The sequence below is a fragment of the Emydura macquarii genome, unplaced genomic scaffold, assembly GCF_026122565.2.
Source record: "Emydura macquarii macquarii isolate MOO-44397 ecotype Brisbane River unplaced genomic scaffold, CSIRO-AGI_Emac_v2 contig_374, whole genome shotgun sequence".
NCBI lineage: Eukaryota > Metazoa > Chordata > Testudines > Chelidae > Emydura > Emydura macquarii.
In genome coordinates, this window is record NW_027130511.1 from 2,826,702 (window position 1) to 2,847,525 (window position 20,824).

The window sequence follows — 20,824 nt, forward strand, 5'->3', positions numbered from 1 at the left end:
GGTCTGAAAATCAGAACTCATTGGAGTCTATTTAGAATTTGCCACTAACTTGCTGTGTGACCTTGACCAAGACACTTAACCTCGCTGAGCTTCAGCTCACCTTTTTGGATAAAAGAATAATATTTGTAACCTCATGCATTGACAGTTTAGTTAATTAATACAAATAAAGACCTTAGAGCTCCTACAGAAGTATAAAGTATTAACCATTTACAATTTAGCATATGTAGAGTAACATTGGAGAGCTGGTTTAGTGCAAAGGTAAGATCATTTTCCCTTTTCACTTACGGTATTACTATGCACTTCTTTTGCACCTTTCATCTTAGTATATCCAAGTGCTTTTACAAACAGAAATTTAGCCCTACAGTATTTCTGCGAGGTAGGTGATATACAGATGAGGAAACTAAGGCAAAGAGACTAGATTTTTTTTTTCTCCACTTCTTTCTCCCTTCTTATTGGATGTATTAGGGCTGAAACCCATGAGTCTTGAATTCCAGTCCTGCTCTAAATGGTAGACAACTTGCCTTCTAATTTTTCATTAATATCATAATATAAACGGGAGATTTTAGGAGATAGGAAATGAAGGATTTGTGGTCAGAGGGTGATGGACTTGAAACTTTGATGAGAGCACTAATATTACAAGACTGATAGGGCGAGTAACTTCCTAAGGGACTTCTTCAAATAAGTGTACAGAAAAGTCTGTTGTAATTCAGATGGAATACCTCAAACATGGAGTCAAAAACTGCTGGCGGAGGACAAGACATTACAGGAAAAGCTTTACACTTCTAAGAAGAAATTTCAGTCTACTTATCTGTTTGATGTTAGGACAAAGGACTCCCCTTTAGAGAGCCTTATACAGTCAGATCTCCACTACACACTTGGGTCCATGTTTCCAAATTTGACTTTCCTGTGGCTTGTGATAGTTTTTTCTCTTAAATATGAAGGAAACTACTCTCTTCTTCTGCTATACTTCCAAGACTGTAGTAGAGTGCCTTAACTTTAAACAGGTCATTCTGAATCCGCATAAATGAAGCTCCATTTTTCGGATAAACTGAAGTGATGATTACACAATCTGCTTGAATGAAGAACAACCAATTTTGTGTGTATTTTGGAGACAGCTTCATTGTGAAAAGAGGGGGTTTTTTGTTTAGTTTTTAAGAATTAAAGGGGAAGAGGGGATTGGACACTGAAAAGAGCAATTCAACACATGCATCTTAAGCTCAAGAGTCAAAATTAATATACTAACTTTAGTTCATGAAGTCTACCAGGAAACTGAAAAGGGGGTAGAAATTGAATAGTAGTAGTCAGTGAGAAGATTCATTTTCTAAATTCTACTCTTTTTTACCAGACTTCCTTGCCTTCAGAAGAACAGGTGAAGGACCGCTCCACAGGTACCCGTGTTGTAGCAGGTCAGATCTTCCTTGAGTCAGAGGAATCAGACTCTCATATTGAAGATGAAGAGAGTTTTAGGAGCCAAGAAGAGGAGAAAGAAAGCATGTTGGAGGAGTTTAACTCTCTTGAAATGTCAAACCTATTAAATAAGAACTTGGAAGATGTAGAAATCCAGAAACCAGGTAACTTTGCTTGAATTCTGCAGACTTCCTGAACCAAAAACAAGACTTAAAATGGATCTGGAAAAATTTGGGAGATTAGTGGGATTCAGAAATAATCTTCATTTGTCTCTATTGTCTAACTGAACAGAGGGTTTCAAAATGGAATGGTCATTGGACCCTTAATTTTCCCTATTGTAATGTTGGCCAATAATTTCAAAATAAATAATCCTGAAAACCTATATCATTTACTTCAGATGTATTTTAAAAGATTTTCTGTAGTTTCTATTGATTGCACAGCATATGAAAATTCCCTCTGGTTAGTGGGAGTGCCTTGCTTTTTTTGTAACAACTTGTGAGTGGAGAACAATACAAATTCTGAAGTTCTAACATGAACGTGATTAATATCTTCTTACCTTGAAGTATAGATTATGATGTAAAGTCTTTCTCTCCCCAGAAGTAGTTGCCTTTTTGGCCTGAGGATAGCTTTGTGGGGGGGAGGTGAAAGGGTTGGGCAGACGGGAGAAGACTATAAAGTGGTCTTTTTGTCTTGGTAGTTGAATGTGTGCAGCTTGAGTTAAATTGAGGGGAGTGGAAGCAAACTTTGACACTGAGGCAACATTGTGCATTGACAGCCTGCCAGGACCCTAAGGCAGTAATTTACTTTCATATAAACTTTTCAAATGAAAATACACATAACAATGTCTGCTTACGCTCAAATCTTCAAGGGAAGCTGAGTAAGCATTGCTTTTTAACTTGTAATGAAAAGTTAGCGTTCATCTGATTAATATACTTGCCTTGAAGTTGCTGCAAGGGGTCAGTTGTTGGCATTTGGGTATCACTGATGTAGGCTGATGTACATTAAAAAAAGGTTGTTTACTTTTTATGTGCCCAGCATAAATTAACTTTTACTCTCCACTTATGGAAAGTGGTGATTGCATTGTAACTTCAAGTTTAACTCAATACTTTATCTCTAGCAATTCTCGTCATATACCTTTTCACAAATGCAGATTAGAGTGGTGAAAGCAAGTTGCAATTGTGCAGAACTATCTCTAATAACATCTGCTAACCTCTACCAGCATTATACAATTTTTTTTTAAAAGTGACTTATTTAAAAGTGTTTATTATTTGCCTTCCTCTGAAGCATCCAGGTTGCCCACTGCTAGAGGCCAGAGACCAGACTTGATGAACCCAGTGGTTTGATCTGGTGGGAAATCCTATATTCATTGAAGTGGGGTTTCGGCCTGTAAAAAGCTGTTGAGTTTCAAGAAGGTGAACTGATGAGTGGAGGGGGAATTGTTCATTGCCATTGGTTCATGTGAAACCTTCATTTGTCTATTTATGCAACTGAGAGAGAGAGAGAGAGAGGTTCTCTACCAGAGTTTCAGTTTTACGCTCCATTGACACAGCAGGTGCTGCCTAAGCTGACTTAATTTTTTTCCCATCTCTTACTACTATGCCATGTCACCAGTACTTAAAGACCTTTTTAACTTCATAGGTTTTAGCATAGGGTTTTATGTGAAACCATATTAGAGGGATAATAACTAAATTTAGGATTCTTATAAAGAATGAATGAATATTCTTCTATAATTTTTTGACTAGCATTGTTAAAAGGGGGAGAGGCCAAAAAGGTAACTTTAAAACTTCCCCTTGACATGGGAAAACTTGTCAGGCTTTCCAAAACAATAACTGCAATACAGACAAAATCCCAAGTTCTCAGTGGGGCTCATGTCCAAATGCACTGAGTTTGTTGGTCACTGATTGTAGACATCTTTTAGTTCAGTACTTGATCAGATGAGAATTGAATTATACACAGTCATTTTAATTCTACAGACTACTCTAAGCTTAGCAGTTAGTTGTGACTGTTGTGCTGAGCCCCTGGGGCATAGCTGATGGAGCTGGCCAAGAAGCGTGTGTATATTACTTCTGAAGAAAAATCATTCTGCCACTAATAGTGTGTACTGTCTGGCAAGCAACTAACTTGTTCACATGTCATTATCTTCACAAAAATGAAAATTTTGGTACTGTCCAGCTTCGCAGTCTTCCAAGTGATTCTAGAAGAAGACTTGTATGTAAACAACCTTATTTTTATATAATTTTATATAATTTTGTAAATAATTTTTTATATTTTAAACAAAATCTATAATGTATCTTTAAAATATTATTGATACCCCCAAAAATTCAAAAATCATAAGTTGGACACACTTTAAAAAAATCCAAAGTTTAAAGTGTTCTGTGGATTTCTGGTTTTTGAGCCTTTATGGGGTCATGTTTTCAAGCTTTTCTCTTGTAACCATGAGGACTAGAAACTTACGCTTTTGTTTAAAGTAAAGTTGAGATTCCCTTGGATTCAAGTGACTCCAGGAGCTGGGGCTTTAATGAAAATACCAAATTGTGAGACTCACAATAATATTGTGGGAGTTGGCAATGCTTATAAAATGAGAAGCTTTTACGAAAACTAATAGAAGTGTCCTCTATATATTTGAAATCCATAAAAATTGGCTGAGCTTTAGATGTAAATATTTCCCTTAATGTTAGAAACTCAAACTGTACTATTGTGCAACTTAATACATGAGCACCAACAAGTCGAACTGCCTAGAATAGAGTGTGAATCTAACCAGTCTCATTTTCATTGCCCAAGCTGGGTGCTGGAAACTAAATTAGATTTTCAAATTCCAGCTTTGATATCTTAAAACTTTAATAATCTAAAACTGCTAATAATATAGTAAGAATAACATTAAAATGTGACTCTTACTTGACAAATGTTCCTTTTTAAATTCCCTTCTCTATATTGTTGCATGAATAATGAAACTGAGGATTAATGACTTTGTCTTAGTAAAACTCAGAAACTTGGCATACAGGGAACAGTCCCCTGTGGTGAACAGTTTGTTTGTTATGTGAATGTGAGAGAGACTCTAATTTGGGAGAAATTATGAGAGAGATCTCATTCCTGCGTTTCTTTTCAGTTTTGACAGCCATCGGAGGCACTGCAGATGGTGAGCCCTGCCACTTTCCTTTCCTGTTCCTGGAGAAGGAGTATGTAGAATGTACTGCAGATGGGAGGGAAGATGGAAGGCTTTGGTGTGCAACAACCTATGATTATAAGAGAGATCACAAATGGGGCTTCTGTGAAAGTAAGTAGCAAGATACATTTCTGTTTTCTTGTATCAAAGAATATTTATTGAGCTTAGTGGTCTCCTTATCCCTTGTGGACAAGAGTCCCCATAAACATAGGGTTTTCACAGTAGAAATAATGGGAAAAGCAGAAACATCTTAGTGGCATAGATGGCTGTTCCCACACTATCATGTGGTACTCCCATTTTCTGGGCTCATGGAAATTGAAACTGACCTTAATGGGTACAGTTTCAGAATTACATAGAGAATTTACTGTATACTTCCCACTGAATTCAGTAGCTTGCTGCACAAATGTGACCCTTTTGTCTCTTGCAGAAAGGAAGCCAAAATATGTGTGACTGTGAATATTTTATCTCCTTTTATTCTCACTTTCCAGTAGGATGATATGAGGAGCACGGAGATAGCAAAATAAATGAGAGAATAGGCAAATGCACAAAAAAGGGTGGCTGTAAAAATCCAACAGCCTATTGAGACAACTTTCTCCTTCCTTGCCAGCACAACTTCTGTATCTTGCCCTGCAGTAATAAGATCATATGACCAAGGAAGAATATGCCATGAAGAGTAGCAGAAATAGAAATTTAAGAGAACAGCTTCTTGCATTTGATTAAATCACTTCTCTATTCTTTTCTTTTTTTAGCTGAAGAGCAGTCTAATAAGAGAAGACAGATGCAGGAAGCAGAGGATGTTTACCAGACTGGGATGAAAATCCTTAATGAGAGCAGTAAAAAGGCACACAAGAAAGAGTAAGTTCATGCTTGAACATTAACTAGTTCTTGAGAGAGACACGTGACTTGGTTTGGTGTGATGGCTTGTAAACAAGACACATCTTAATGACGCTGGGTTTTAGACCTCTGCAATTATAGCAGTTATATAGACTTAATTTTATATAAATCAGCCATGTGATATTGAGAATAAATTGTGATTGGAGAACATTCACAGGAGCAGAAACTCATGATGGCTTTCTTTGAATAGATCCACGAAAAGTAGTCAGATTTTCTCCAGCATAGCCTGTGTTCAGATAATTCTAGCAATGTTCTCTATTTCAGGACAACCACCATTGTTTTTATGCAGCCACATACCTTGTGGGAAAAGAAGCTCGTGGTGTTTGTTTTTCCCACACACATTTTCAAGATTAAAAGTAAAAAAAATTTCATCCTATATCAGGACAAACCTAAAACTTTTAAAAATCTTTCACGAAGAATGAGACCCACCCCACAACAACCCGAATAGTCGGGTGGTTAGAGTGATCACATGAGATGTGAGAGACCCGGGTCCAAGTCCTTGCTCTGCCTGAGGCAAGAATTGGACCTTAATCTCCCACCTCCTAGGTGAGTCCTTAGCCACTGATTTGTAGTTTCATTTAACCTAATATTTTTCCGTGAAAAGTTTTTGACAAATCAATATTTTCTGACAAAAAAAACAAAAAATACTTTGTCAAAAAATTCTTGATTCCCTTTACACCTAATCTGTACTGAGAGCAGGAATTGTGGAAAATGTTTTAACATGTAGCACCTATTTCAGCAGCAGAGAGAAATATCTTAAAATAGCCCCTACAAGATGTAACAACTAACCTGATGTGAACTCTAAAATTTCGTATCTGGATTCACTGACATTTGAGATTTCCAGTGCCTGTTTGGCACTCTTGACACTCTCTCCTCAAATCTTTCTCTCTTTCAATTCAGGATCTCACTGACTTCTGAATCTTGTTAATCTAATCTTTGAAGTGTAGGACCTTCTCTCCTGTTGCCTGGTTACCAAGAAAGCGCATATATATATATATATATATATATATATATATATATATATATATACATGCAAATATTGATTATATTCTCTGTTCCAGCTAATTACCTCAGTTACAATAATTTAGTTTTGTATAACATAAATGGATAAATGCAAAAGAGGAAATCAAGGAAGAGCAAGGGTGAGATGGAAATTCTCTCATTCTGTTCAGTTTGGTTTCTCTGTGCTCCATCCATCTAGTAAATCCAGTTAGCACTTCAGGTCTACATATGACAGTTCCTTCTTCAGCAGCAGTATCAGGTAGTTCTAACTTACTATAAATCACGTATAGTGTCTAGAGGCCACAACTGAGATCAGGGCCTCTTGTGTAAGGCACTCTACATGCACATAGTAAGAGACAAAGACACCGAAAAGTTTAGTGTGTACAAGACCGTGGGAGAAAGGAAGCATTATTCCCACTTTACACATGGAAACTGAGGCACAGGAGATTAAGTGATTTATTCAAGGTCATGTAGGAAATCTTTGACAAAGCTAAGAATTGGAAACTCAAAATCTGATTCCAGTCCAGTGCTTTAGCTGCAAGATCATCCTAACTTTTGTGCTTTAAATATTCTGTATATTCTAGAAATTAGTAGCTATAGTCTTTCAATTTATAGTCACTATACTCACCTTTCTAAGAATATTAAATATAAGACTACAAGAGAATGGCGCAAAAAAAATCCAGCATAGAGTATAAAGACTAGTTTACAGAGGGGAAAGGAACAAGTTCAGAGAATAGGAAGGAAATTGGAAAGCAAACAGATAAGAAATAAGGAAGAAGTGAAACAATTTCATTTAAACCCTTCAGGATAGTTTAATGCATAACAAAAATAGTTTTGTGTACTTTGATCTGTGTAAACTATTAATCTGTTTAAATGGTACCTTCTGGGGAGTTACGGTGAAAAGAATCTGTCTGTATTTCAACTATGGATCTTGTAAAATCAGCAAAACTAACTTAGCAAAAAGGACTTTCCCCAAAATTTTCTCATGGTTAACATAGCCACTTCATTACAACAACAGTAACAACTAGGTAATCATTTTAGTCCAGTATTTGTGTGAAATCTGTTGGTGCTTTTAGTTTAAATTTGATTTAATACTGAAGTGAATCAAGATCCACTATTTGATGCTTGCCTTCCTTTTCTTGTGACCTATGAAACCAGTAAAGAGCAGAAGTGTTGGTAACTTTACTTTTATCACTAGATGTTGTGTTTGATGCTTTTTTGCATAACCACCACCACCACAACTGGGGGAAGAAGGGGGAACCTCTGTAGTGAGTAGGTGAATGACTCTGGGAACTGTTAAAAAGGCCCATTGATTATATTAACTTATATATTAACAGTGTCTATGGATGATTGTGATATGGATACGCTCTTAATTTTTGGTGGTTTAATCATGTGAGGTTTTGAATGATTATACAATGTTTACAATGGAAAATGCCGGCAAACTAGGTGGTGGTGGATATAGAATTTCAATTAGGACAGAGTGGGGGAGTGAAAAGTTTCCTCTGTACTTTTTAGCTTTACTGATAGAACTTGTTTTGTTTGTTTTAAGGTGACTAAACTTTTAATTACATTCTTCTTTAAGAGCATATCAGTATCTTCTGAAAGCAGCTGACATGAACCATACCAAAGCAATGGAGAAAGTGTCTTATGCTGTACTGTTTGGGGATTACTTGAAGCAAAACATCCAGTCTGCTAAAGAGCTGTTTGAGAAACTGACTGAGGAGGGATCTCCTAAAGGGCAAATGGTAGGTATGCTCTAAAGAGAGCTTTTGTTTAGCATTCATATGAGCAGCACTGGACCAGGGCTGGATGGGCCATGAAGCCTGACTTCCTTTCTCACCTCTAGAGTGGGATGAGAAGCATTGATGAGGGAAGTCGGCCCTGCTTTTCCTTGAGCTATACCTGTTCTGTGGATAAATAGGACTTAAGTCTCTTGGGCTGCAATCCAGCACCATTTTGCTCTTAAATAAATAAATAAATCTGACAGAGAAAACTTAAAGATTCTCTAGCCAACCAAATATCTTTTAAACCTCTGAGTCAATGGCCTGGTCCTGTTTGTTTGGCTATGGGAGTTACATAAAGATAACTGCTGATAGTTAAATCTCTTTCAAAGTTATGTAGCCTCCATTGGGAATTTGACAACTGTTGGATGAAACATAATTGCCCTTTTAGTCACAAACGTACATGTTTTAAATTTTCTAGAATTGTGCATTTTTTTTATTTTAAAGGCTGTATGTATAAATACAGAGTTTTCATTAAATATCTACACATACACTTTATGCAAAGTACAAATATCTGATTCTGAAAGAAAGACTTATCATGGGACTTCAGACTTTAGTCAGATTTTTTTTTTCCTCCCCCTCACCCTTCTCTCCCTTAATTTCTGTTATTGCCTCCGTCCACTTCCACTTCTTCTCCCTCTCCCTTTCCCTGTCACACGCCTTAATGTAATTGAAACACCCACTTTAACTAGGAGGCTCGAAAGTGTGTAGATTGTTAAAATGTCTATTCTAAAAATATACAAACTTCCAGTAATGGAATAGAACTCAGGTATTCCTATAAATATAATCAGTGCAGATTGGCAGAGACCCTGGGGTTTTTTTGCCTTCCTCTGCAGCTTGGGGCATTGGTCACTTGCTGGTGGATTCTCTGTACCTTGAAGTCTTTAAACCATTATTTGAGGACTTCAGTAACTCAGTCATAAGTTAAGTCTATTACAGGAATGGGTGGGTGAGGTTCCGTGTTGTGTAGGAGGTCAGACTAGATGACCATAATGGTCCCTTCTGACCTCAGTCTATCAGTCTGAGTCTATATATTAAACATATTAAGAGGGATTTTTTTCTTGATTATAAAAATGCCTTATCCTAGTCTGAAGTAATACGTTACTGAGACCGTTTAGCCTTTAAAGATCTCCTGCTCCATTCAAATAAACTCCCTACCCCATTCCATAACCTTAATCAACCTCTCCTCCTGAGGAAATAAAGGAATCTTGGAGCAAGCTCTGAAGTTCATTTTCTTAATATCCATGTTCTATCATACTAACAAAAGTGATTCAGAGGTTTGTTAGCCCTGAGGTATGTTTGTAGCTTGTCTAAAGGGTACAGCTATTATTTAGACAACCATTCAAACCAGTGTTGTGCCCCTTCCCTATTCCCACACCCTGGCACAAGCACAGCAGGTTTTTCAGAGTTAGCAGTCAGGCTCATTGAAGTTATCAATGTGGTTAGCAGCTTTCCAATTCTCTTTGATAACCTTGAGAGCAAATGACAAGCAACAGAACTTTTCAGTGACTGTTACAGTGTAGAGCTGCTGAATGCTGGAAATATCAGCAGAAACACTTATCTTTTTTTCAGTTATTGAAGACTCTACAACAAAGAATTCTTGATGGAGAGAGCTAATGCATAGGTCCCTTTTTCATCTAGCAGTATTCATACTGCAGTACCATCATTACCTTACAGTAAACCTGTTTGTAAATCTTTTTAAGTATATCTACACTAGAGATTTGTAAGTAGAATTACATATTAGTGTGGGCACCTGAAACCTTTGTTCCAGGACACACAAGTTTGATTGTGATTACAAATGTCTGAAGATTAGTATTTATAATAAACCTGTTGGCTATCAATTACATGTAGTTAAAAACTCTACTATAGACAAACACTTGGAGATCCTGTCTCCACTAGGTCAGGCAATGAAGTACAGATCAAGATTGATGCACAATTCTTGACTTTCCCATAGCTGTGTTGTTTCTGAAATATTGTATGCGGCCATCACCAATAGCTGATCAGCTGGTGTGGCTACAACTAACTTCTAGTTTTGGTGGTGTAGGTGAAGTCTCTTGATTATCCTAACATGTCAAACTATGTAAGTTAGCTTTTACATTTGTATGTGACACTGTATCTTCTGTGTGGTCTCTCTCTCTCGGGCTGTACAGGTGTCAGAGCTAAAGCAATACTTATTTTTATTTTTTCTTCAGATTTAAACAGTTCTAGGTGTCCTGACTACTTAGATTTACAGTTGCAAATGATCACTGCCCAGCAGGATATACAAATAATTATTAACTCAGCCAGCCTGTAAATCAAAGCAACACACCTGCCCAGTAGCCGCCCCCCTCCTGCAGGAATATACCCTTCAACTCTGTCCCTGCCCAGTTTTATGTCAAATAGATTTTGCAGCATACCTGCATCAACTCTGGGCTGTTTTGAACCAAGGTGAGGAGAAAGTTCCACAATCCCAAAGCCCTCTTGAAGATCACCCCGTCAGCAGCCCCTTCTCTATATAAAACTTAGTTTTTATATAGAACATTGAGAATAAAGTAATCCTTGCATAACATTTCATGTGAGAGAGAAGTTATTTCCATTTTACTAATGAGGGAACTGATGCGTTGAGGGTAAGGTGCTTACTTAAGGCAACTCAGCAAGTTTGTCCGTCATTATTAGGTCTCTTGAGTGTTTGGCTTGCAGCCGTACGCTCCAGTGGATACTGGACAGCACTGCCTCTTCTAGAACATTAAGAGAAATCCATGGTAGTCTTCTTGACTTTGGAGAAATCATGTACTTCATATTTAAAAATGAAACAAAACCTGTTGCAGTTGAATTAGACACGGGAGTTATCCAAATAAAGTTGACTTGTTGGTCTGCTTATATGCACTTCAGTACCTGTTGTGTTTTCCAGGTCACTGCAACTTCATAGCAGTATTAGTCTCTGAATTGTGGAAATTTTTTTTTCTTGTGATTTTAAACATATTTACTTTTTTATTCATAGTGTACAAACCTAATCGTAAAACTTCCGAATATTCATTAACTTTTTCATTTTTAATTTCAGGCTCTTGGATTTCTCTATGCATCTGGTCTTGGTGTCAATTCTAGTCAAGCTAAGGTAACTGTCAAATTTTCACTTATGCTTTTATTTCACTTCAGATGCAAATAGTTAAATATCTTCTATTCTTATTTTAGGCCCTGGTTTATTACACTTTTGGAGCTCTCGGAGGAAATCTGATAGCGCACATGATTTTAGTAAGTGAGATTTCATAGCTAATTCACAGAAATAAAGATAATAGAAATGCTCCATTTTTTTCATTTAATTTTAAATCTCTGTTATTAAGGTCATGCATGTTTTATATTATCCTAAAAGCATAGTTGTTCTGTTCTTAAACATTAGAGCATGTGTGTATAGGGCTTCTTATTGCCCATCAATTCCATTACTTTTTAATACAGAAACCTTCCACAGAAGGTGGAAGCTAACATTTAAGGCTCGAGTGTCCTTTCACAACTGTTTTCTCCTTATTTATCTCGATGGATTTCAATGGAGTTACTCCAGATTTACACTAGTATAAATGACAGGAGAACCAGGCCCTTAAAAGCCAAAGAGCTCCTAAGCAATATCTTGTTTTTCTCCAACAGCAAGTATAAAACACGCAAATTGAATATGGTATATAAGCTGCAAAGTCTTTAAACAGAATGTGTTGAGTTGTTGCTCCTGAGGCATCAAAATCTGTTTAATTGTTTTGTTTGATTTTAAATGCAAGGCTTATTAACTACTCTTATGTTCATTTGTGTTAGGTGTAACTGGCTGACATCCCAAAAACCCTTCTGACCTTGTATTTAACAGGATGTCTAATCTTAAGCACTTCTACTGTGAAAAGTTGATAAAAGTAGCACGAGTGCATCTGACTATTTAACTGGATAAAATGTCCAATAAGTGGCTGTATAACAACTGATGGTTCCTTGTTTTTTAATCTTTGCAGGGTTACCGATACTGGGCTGGGATAGGAGTCCTTCAGAGTTGTGAATCTGCTCTCACTCACTATCGACTTGTGGCTAATCATGGTAAATTATTTTTCTTATTAACTAAGGAGCAAATCTAAAATTGCCTACAACATTTGTCTGGGCACACTTCAAAATATTTAGAATTTTATATTCTACTTCCATTAGTTGAACACACTGGTAGCTTAGCTTTTATAGATATTGTAGTCCAACTTATGATGACCTTCTATATATAATCTTTAAATTTAAAATTTTAATTCTGAAGGAAGCCAAAGTAGTTCACAAACTGATATCCCCAGGCAGGATTAATCTTGTAAATTAACTGATCTTTCTAGAAAAACTTAAGAGATTTTTGTATTTATTTCAAAAACATACTTTGAATTCAGGAAATAGGAAGACAATATTGCTTGTGCAACCTAAACTCTGACCCTATGCTAGTCTTGCACTGTGCACCATCCATATAAGGCAGAGAGAGTCACAACCAAAACTTTACTTCCCTTTATCATCCGCCTACAATACACAAGATCATAAAATAAGTAGTTTGTTCTTGAAAACTAGTTACTCTAATCTACCGCTTTATTTGCCCAGTTTATGGGACCTGGGTAGACGTTTGATTTTTGGTAAAACCAGTCTCTTTTTGGTGGTGTGCCAAAAATGTAGCTCTCAGTTGAAAGTTATCTGCAAATGGCTTACTTGATCTGTCTTAGTATGTTAACTTCATGTTGCTTTCCTTGTTCTTCTCATCTCCTCTTCGCCAGTGGCTAGCGATATATCTCTGACAGGAGGTACAGTGGTGCAAAGAATTCGTCTGGCAGATGAAGTGGAAAATCCAGGAATGGCCAGTGGGATGCTAGAGGAAGATTTGATTCAATATTACCAGTTTCTAGCAGAGAAAGGAGATGTACAAGCACAGGTATGATCAATGTGACACAATGGAGTGGAAGCTTTCAGAGGCTGTTGGAGCAGTTGCACAATATGCAAACCCCTGAAGCTCTCAAGACTCCAGTTTTCTTTCTTGCTTCCAAACCAACATGATTACTAGAGCTGATCAAAAATTTTTCTTTTGATGGAAAATAGCTTTCTGATTAAATGATGTTTTTTGTTTTTATTATAATTTTCAGGTTTTTGTTGACAAACCATTTTTGGTTGTCAAACTTAAAAATTCCACCAAAAATATGACAGACAAATGTTTCTTTTTTTCAGTATGTGCTTGGAAAATAAAATTCCTCTTTTGATCACACATTAATGGTTGCTTTCCTCTCATCCTGAGGAAGAGAGAGCCTTGCAAAACTCCAACTCCTCCGGCCAGTTTAGGAGTAGAATTAGCTGTTCTAGAAGGAGCCTTGGCCAGAAGGACTGTCACAGTGCAGGGCCTTCAGGACAGAGGAGTAGAGAACTGGTGAGGGCTTTGGGGAGAACAGTATCTCCATAGTTAGGTATCTTGTGACTGGTTATAAGTTGGATAGATTTAACTAGAAGAACTGTCTTCTTTAACCATGAATGTTCTCAATCCCTTTTGTTGATGTTCTCTGCCTCTTTTCAGTAGAACACAACAGTTTCTACATAGTACTATTGTTACATTAGGAATGTTTACTCTAAGGAATAAACGTGGCACAACACTTGGAGCCTCTTTGGACCAACAACATACAAGCCATATATGGCAGCAGTGACAGTTAAGTAGAAGCCAGAGGGCCTTTGCTGTACAATTGGTGGAGTTCCAAAGCTGTTATGAAGAAATGCAGAGTAGTCATCAATGAAAGTGTTTGCCAGCAGCGATCTTGCAGTGTTATCTGAGATACTGAAATTAATTCTTGTTGTAAATATATGGAAATACTCAATTCCATATACTACTGTGTGGTCACTGATGGCAAATAATTTTAAAATCCATTGCATGGAAAAATAATTGTTTTCAGTTAAGTTATTAGTGGACAAGTGTCCACATCACAGCTGTTATTAGTTGGCTCCTTTGTTAGAAATCTCAGCAGAGAGGCTATTGAAAATAAAATGGCCTTTCCAGGTCAGGTTTGGTAGGGCCAGGTGGAGGAAGGTTGGCCTGCCACTGCCCACGTTATATCTGTTCTCTGTGTAGAGGATTTTGCTGCCTGCAGATGATAAACATGATTCCCTTCCACTACAAATTAAATCCACATTAATAGAAGGAATAAAAAAACAGAGAGAGAGATGACTGACAACAACAAATAAAGAATTGAAAGGATATGATTTTAAAAACTAGGGTGACAAATTCAAAGATGTTCAGTTTTTTGTGTCATAACAAAGATATTAAATCTGGGGGAGCCAACTCATTTGCTTTAGTCAATACTCTTTTGCCTCAAACTATGGAGGCTACTGAAGCAGAATAACTTCGTTCTCAATTTTATTTCCTTTCATCTGTATCTCTGATAAACAACTTGACATGCTGTTTGCTGTGCACGTGATTTAACTTATTCAGTTTGTAATTGTATTGCGTCTGTATCAAGCTTCTCAGAGACACACGATGCTTTAGGTCTTTGTTTTATTTTTCAGGTTGGCCTTGGGCAGTTACATTTACATGGAGGAAGAGGAGTGGAGCAAAATCACCAGGTACCCGTTTTACTTCATTGCTGGCATTTATGCCCTAGTGATAAATCTAGTGATTTACAAGAGAGTAAATTGTTAGTACTCCAGAAAAACTAAAACTGTTGTCTAAATGTTGGCTTGATACACCAATTGTGACTATTCTGACTGATAGAAGGACCAGTTTCTCTCTCTGCCCCTCATTAGTTGCAGACAGTGGAAATAAAGAAGTAAAAATACATGGTGCCAGATTCCTGTTTCTTATGTACAACAGATATCATTGCATATCTTCGTGACTGACTGAGATTTTGCATGCTTACGAGGCTTTTCATGGTGTGCTGATGCATGCATTTGAAATTAGAATCTGGCCCATGTTGTTTACAAGAATTGTTGCTATATAGTAAATATACTCTTCCATGGTTGAATAAACAGCAAATGCACATGTGGCTTTCAGTACTGCCAGGTGTTCACAATTCCCAGCTCAGTACCAGATTGGCTTATGCAATAGGAAGGAATTGACTTGCTGCAAAGGCAGATAGACTTCTTTTTAAAACTTCTTCTGTGATGGAAAGTGAAGAGCTCATGTAACCCACAGACTCAAAGTGGGCATGTCATGAAGATTATTCCAGAGAAATTCCCAATAAGGCAATGAACGAACTCTGCAGTTGTCTTTAAATCTACTTAAAACAAAAACATTCTGTGTTCAGTGATGGTTTTTTTGATTCATATGTATTATTCAGACTGGGCACAGCCACAGAATCTGCACTGAAGATAGAGGCGGTTTGAAATACCTGAGATGGAGTTTTGTGACTTCCAGAGTGATAGTGTTCCCACTCGCCTCTCAAGTATCAATCAAGGATTTAAAACTAAGGAGGCCTCTTAGAGCCAGAGGCTGTGAAAGCTAATTCTGATCAAACTGAACTTTAAGTTTAGCCGACTTAAATGAGCTATCCCTATTGACATCAATTAGTCCTGGGCATTTAGCTCAGAATAGTACAAAATCAGATCTAAATGTCCACCCAGACTGGAAAATCTCGTATAGAGAGTCATAAACCTGAAAATAAGTTTTTGGGATGGGTTAGGCTAGGCTAGTAGGGCTCAGCTGCGTAGACTGTTCACAACTGGAAAAATGTGGCATCACTTTGCTGAATCTTGGGGGCAAGCAAGGCCAAGAGGGTCTGCTAGTCTGTATGCAAATTATATGGGGAAAACTTCCTACTATGTATATTTAATCATTTAGTAGACTTGAGCAAACTGTCTAATTAAACGTCATCCTGATAACTTGTCGAAGAACCTACAGAATACTGCTCCTGTTTCCCAGTAGTGACACTCAACTTAGTGTTAATATCTTGGTCAGGATTTTGACCATTCTGTGTTTAAAAAGAAAGCCATTCTGGAGATAGAGGAAGATCAATCAGGTTTCATGCATGGCAGGTTGTCATCAGACATGGTGTGTAGCTTTCTCTGTGGTAGTGAACAGAAATGCACCTGGGAGCAGTGGTCTCGAAATGAATTATGGAAAAAGAGTTGTAACTCTAGAGCGGATTTACCTTATATAGGTGCCTAGAAAATTAATCATCTTAGACAGGTTGATGTCAAGCTGCTTTGTAAATTGAAATGAATGGCATTATTTCTGATCTCTCTTGCTAAATCACTATATGCTGTGGGTTGATCATAGTCATCTTAATCAACATTTGTTAATATACCTGTTACAAATGGAGTGCAATATAGATTCTATAACACCATTTGTTCATGGAGAAGAAATGCTTTTATTGACTAAAATATTTTTGGATTCTTTCTTGCAGAGAGCATTTGAATACTTCAACCAAGCAGCTAATGCTGGTAATTCTCACGCCATGGCCTTTCTAGGAAAGGTAAGACACAAGTATTTTCCAGAGCATGCAAATGTGGGTGTCTGTTTCATTGGGCACTGCTGGATACTCTCCCCTTTTTTTGAAAATTAGGATAATTATTTAGTTGTCTAATTAAAGACTTAAGCTCCTAACATTAAGAATTCATTTTAAAACAAACAAAGCCTCTTTAGAGAGACAAGGTAATCTCTGATTGAACCAACTACTGTGGGTGAAAGAGAGACACTTTCGAGCTACACAGAGCTCTTCTTCAAGTCCTGATTCTTTAGAGGAAGATGCAGGAAATCCCACAGTAGGTGGTTGTGGAGTAATCTGTTTCCCTGAGCAGCCCCAGTAGTGCAAGAGTTCTAGCTCTGCCTTGTTGACTTCTTAGTCTCTCCAGCATATTAAGTCTATGGGTGTGTGAGATACACCACTGTTAATGGAGCAATATGGTAGCTCAACTTTTTCCAGAATGCCTTTTGATGAAGTACAATAGTTTCACATAACAAAGCCTCCTAATCAATATCTTATTGGTTAATGAGCAATTTCTCTTCATAGATGTGTTTTTGTTCTATTTTTAAAAGACCACTATATAGCACTTAGTCTAAAAACACATCTTTTCTTACCTATACATATTAAAATTTGCACTAAACAGTAATTTTTTATATATTTCCAATGACTGCCAATAAAAGAAATGGAGATGAATTCCACATGGAAAACTAGTCAAGGTTCTTCACTTCTCCCACCTAAAACTAAACTGTGCCCCTTTCTTAATTAATTGTTAGTAGTGTTTTTGTCTACCAGATGTATTCAGAAGGAAGTGATATCATACCCCAGAGCAATGAGACTGCTCTTCAGTATTTCAAGAAAGCTGCTGATATGGTATGTTTTTTTGTTTTTTGTACTCATATCTGCTCAAAGGTATATAATTCTTGGTTCAGAAAAGTCACCCTTGACTTCACTTTTTGTAACTTAAATAGCTAAAAATTCATATATATTACTTTACAAATACAGACTATTTCATAAAACGTAAAATTAAGCTCCTGACCATAGTGCTTTGTGGAGTCTGTTGCACTGAGCAGGTACAATACTTCTCTTATGAACTGCAACCTTTGAATCTATTTTAAATTTTTAAATCCCATCTCTTTAAAATTCCCCTGCAGTTTGTGTTGGGGGGGATGGTGGCTTCGTGGGTGGGTCCCAGAAGGAAAAGACATTGCAGTTTGTTTCTCTTGTCCTTTCACCGTATGCTTTCATTTTCCTTTGATAATATGTTCACATTATCTGACTGAGTTTTAAATATGAAGGACGTTTGAGCATTTAAAATCTTTCTCACTCATGTTAATCTTCACATAAGAAGTAGCCTTCTGGGAAAGAAATATGGTGTATGTATAAAATGTGGTGAGAGTACAATTCTTTGGGTTTTGGGATGAAGTGCTAGTACTCTTCGTGTTCTTCCATGTCCTGCAAGGCAACTAACATTAGCAACTTAATTACTGCTTGAATTTGTCAAGATACCTGGAGTGAGATTTTCATGGCTCCTTCCAGTTCCCTTCCCGGAGCTTTTACACTACTCCAGACCTTTTACCCAGCATAACGGGGTCCTAACAGCCCTGGCTGGGGGAGAATTCCCCCAAGTACAGGCAGTGTGGAAGGCAGCTGTGTAAAGCTACCTTCAGGAGACTGCTCAAAACCCTGCTGTGTGGGGGTGAGGGGTATGTGTCAGGGGCAGAGCAAAAGCACACAGTCCTGCAGAGATTCTAGGCAGTGTTGCAGGCCATGCATAGGCAGCTCCAGGGACACTGTTATTTGGGGCACCAGGACTGTTTGTTACATCGGGAGCCTCTCCAGTCCTCAGAACAGCCTAGACTCAGGAGCACACAGATGGCTGAAGGCTACCTTGGTGCCTCTTCTTGGAGTGCAACTTCTGTTCTGTGTCTCTAAAAGGCACGACACAGGATCTCACTTCTCATATTGGACACACACTAGTTCTCCATTGAAATCAATAGAGTGGTAACAGAATAGGGGTGGCCAAAGAAAACCAGCAGCATAGAGATAAAATAGGGTCTGAGACACTTTAACAGATTTTCATAAACTCTTTAATTTTAAGCAGTATCTATCCTAGAGGACGTTAAAGGACATATTAATGAATTTGGTAAACTAGTAGCCAGGTCCTTTTTTTCCTCCATAAGTGTTTTTCCTGTGTTTTTAGGGTAATCCAGTTGGACAGAGTGGGCTAGGAATGGCTTATCTGTATGGAAGAGGAGTTCCAGTGGTAAGTCTGAATAGTATCTTTACAGTCCTAGTGGAAAAACCAGTCAATTTCTAAAATATCTAGTTGGCAGAAGAGAGGTGTAAGTATTAAGTCAGATAATCTTATTTGCTGACTCTTCCTTCATAGGTAATCCTGTGTGTGTGTGTGTGTGTGTGTGTGTGTGTGTGTGTGTGTGTGTGTGTGTGTGTGTGTGTGTGTGTGTGTGTGTGTGTGTGTGTGTGTGTGTGATGTAAGATTGTAGTTGCTCAAATCCTATTGATATGAATCGTGAAAGTAAAACTCAAGCACTGAGAAACATACCCTGATATTTTTAAATAACTTGAATATCCAATGCCTATTAAAGATGTTACTAGTCACAGCACTGAAATAATTCTTAAAATACAAAACATATACTATAAAATACTTTTAAAATCCAACTTTATTTTGTCTTGAAATTAGATGCGACTTTGAACTATTCCTACTTATTCTTGGTTCAAGGACACAAGTCTATGTATAGATTTTTTATGGAACTCTGCAGAGACAAATGCTTACTTCACTTGCCTTGTTAGTGATCCCAAGTGCAATATATACCTTCCTGGAGCTCTAGATCTTCAGCTTTGCAAAGAGAGACATTACAAATTCAAGGTGTGTTTATAGTTGAGCAGAATTATTTCAAAGCTAAACAGTGTAGCTAAGAGGTTCAGGAACTGTTTTCTTCTAAAACAGTACAGCATGTCCATCCCATTTAGCTAAACAAACTAACTATGTCTGTGCACAGCACTGCAATCAGCTGTTCCAGTATCGAAGCTTTATGGGTACACATCATACAGCTACTGGCATAGGTTTCTGAAGCAGAGGTTTTTTGAAGAACATGTAAAGTTTTTAGTGATTTCTCTAGTGTTCTAAAAGACATGAGTTAATAGCTGCCATTTTCTACACTTGACAACAAGTGCTAGGAAATAATCTACTATGAAGAGTACATAAAAATCACAAAAATGTAGGGCTGGAATGGACCGTGAGCCAAGTATACCTAGTCCACCCTTAAGAGGTGCTTGGAGGTTTCTAAGAAAAGGTTAGATAGTGACAAGAATTCCGAAACTTCCTTGGAAGCCTATTCCAGAACTTCCTGTTTAGTTAGAAAGATTTTCCTAATACTTACTCTGCAGCAAGGGCGATTTAGATTAAGTTGAATACTTTTTGTCCTGCTTTCAGTGGACCTGGGGAACAGTTGATCCCCATCCTCTTTGTAACAGCTGTTAACAATTTGAAGACTGTTATGAGGTCCCCACTCTTCTTTTCTCAAAACTAAACAAGCCCAGTTTTTTTTTAACATTTCCTCATAGGCTAGGTTTTGTAAATATTTTCCAAAGCTTTTTGTTGCTCTCCTCTGAATTCTACCTAGTTTGTCCATATCTTTCCTAAAGTGTGGGCCACCAGAATTAGACACAGTACTCCAGATGAGGCCTCACCAGTGCCAGGTAGAGCAGGACAGTTACCTCCCATGTCTTATGTGCGACACTCCTGTTAATACACCCCAGAATGATAGTAGCCTTTTTCACAACTGCATCACATTGTTGTCTTACTCAGCAAAACTCTTTTGTGTTTTATGTGTAACTCATCTATATAGATGGACAAGAAGCATTAATATATTTATTCTGTTGTCATCAAAAATATTTCCTATAAAGATTTTGGGCCACGTATAATCCATTCTTGATGCACAGATACATGCATGCAAGTCCATCCTCATTTTAATGAGAATGTACCTCTTTAGGGTGCCACCTTGCTAGGCTCTCTAATGACTGGACTTGTCTTCCTGCAGAATTATGAACTGGCATTAAAGTATTTCCAGAAGGCTGCAGAACAAGGATGGGTAGATGGACAGCTTCAGCTGGGTTCCATGTATTACAGTAAGTAGCTTCAGAATGTTGTTCCATTA

General features: G+C 37.5%; 1 protein-coding gene across 1 annotated transcript in view; it reads left to right on the top strand.

Moving 5' to 3' along the window:
* Window positions 1–20,824, top strand: part of SEL1L (SEL1L adaptor subunit of SYVN1 ubiquitin ligase) — a 50,850-nt gene that overhangs the window by 10,420 nt on the left and 19,606 nt on the right. Inside the window, exons 3-15 of the mRNA XM_067532288.1 lie at window positions 1,346–1,571; window positions 4,514–4,681; window positions 5,320–5,425; window positions 8,049–8,211; window positions 11,288–11,341; window positions 11,419–11,478; window positions 12,210–12,291; window positions 12,987–13,141; window positions 14,752–14,808; window positions 16,587–16,655; window positions 17,439–17,516; window positions 18,847–18,909; window positions 20,708–20,795. Coding sequence (XP_067388389.1) covers window positions 1,346–1,571; window positions 4,514–4,681; window positions 5,320–5,425; window positions 8,049–8,211; window positions 11,288–11,341; window positions 11,419–11,478; window positions 12,210–12,291; window positions 12,987–13,141; window positions 14,752–14,808; window positions 16,587–16,655; window positions 17,439–17,516; window positions 18,847–18,909; window positions 20,708–20,795 — 1,369 coding nt within the window. The remainder of the gene's footprint in view (window positions 1–1,345; window positions 1,572–4,513; window positions 4,682–5,319; window positions 5,426–8,048; window positions 8,212–11,287; window positions 11,342–11,418; window positions 11,479–12,209; window positions 12,292–12,986; window positions 13,142–14,751; window positions 14,809–16,586; window positions 16,656–17,438; window positions 17,517–18,846; window positions 18,910–20,707; window positions 20,796–20,824) is intronic.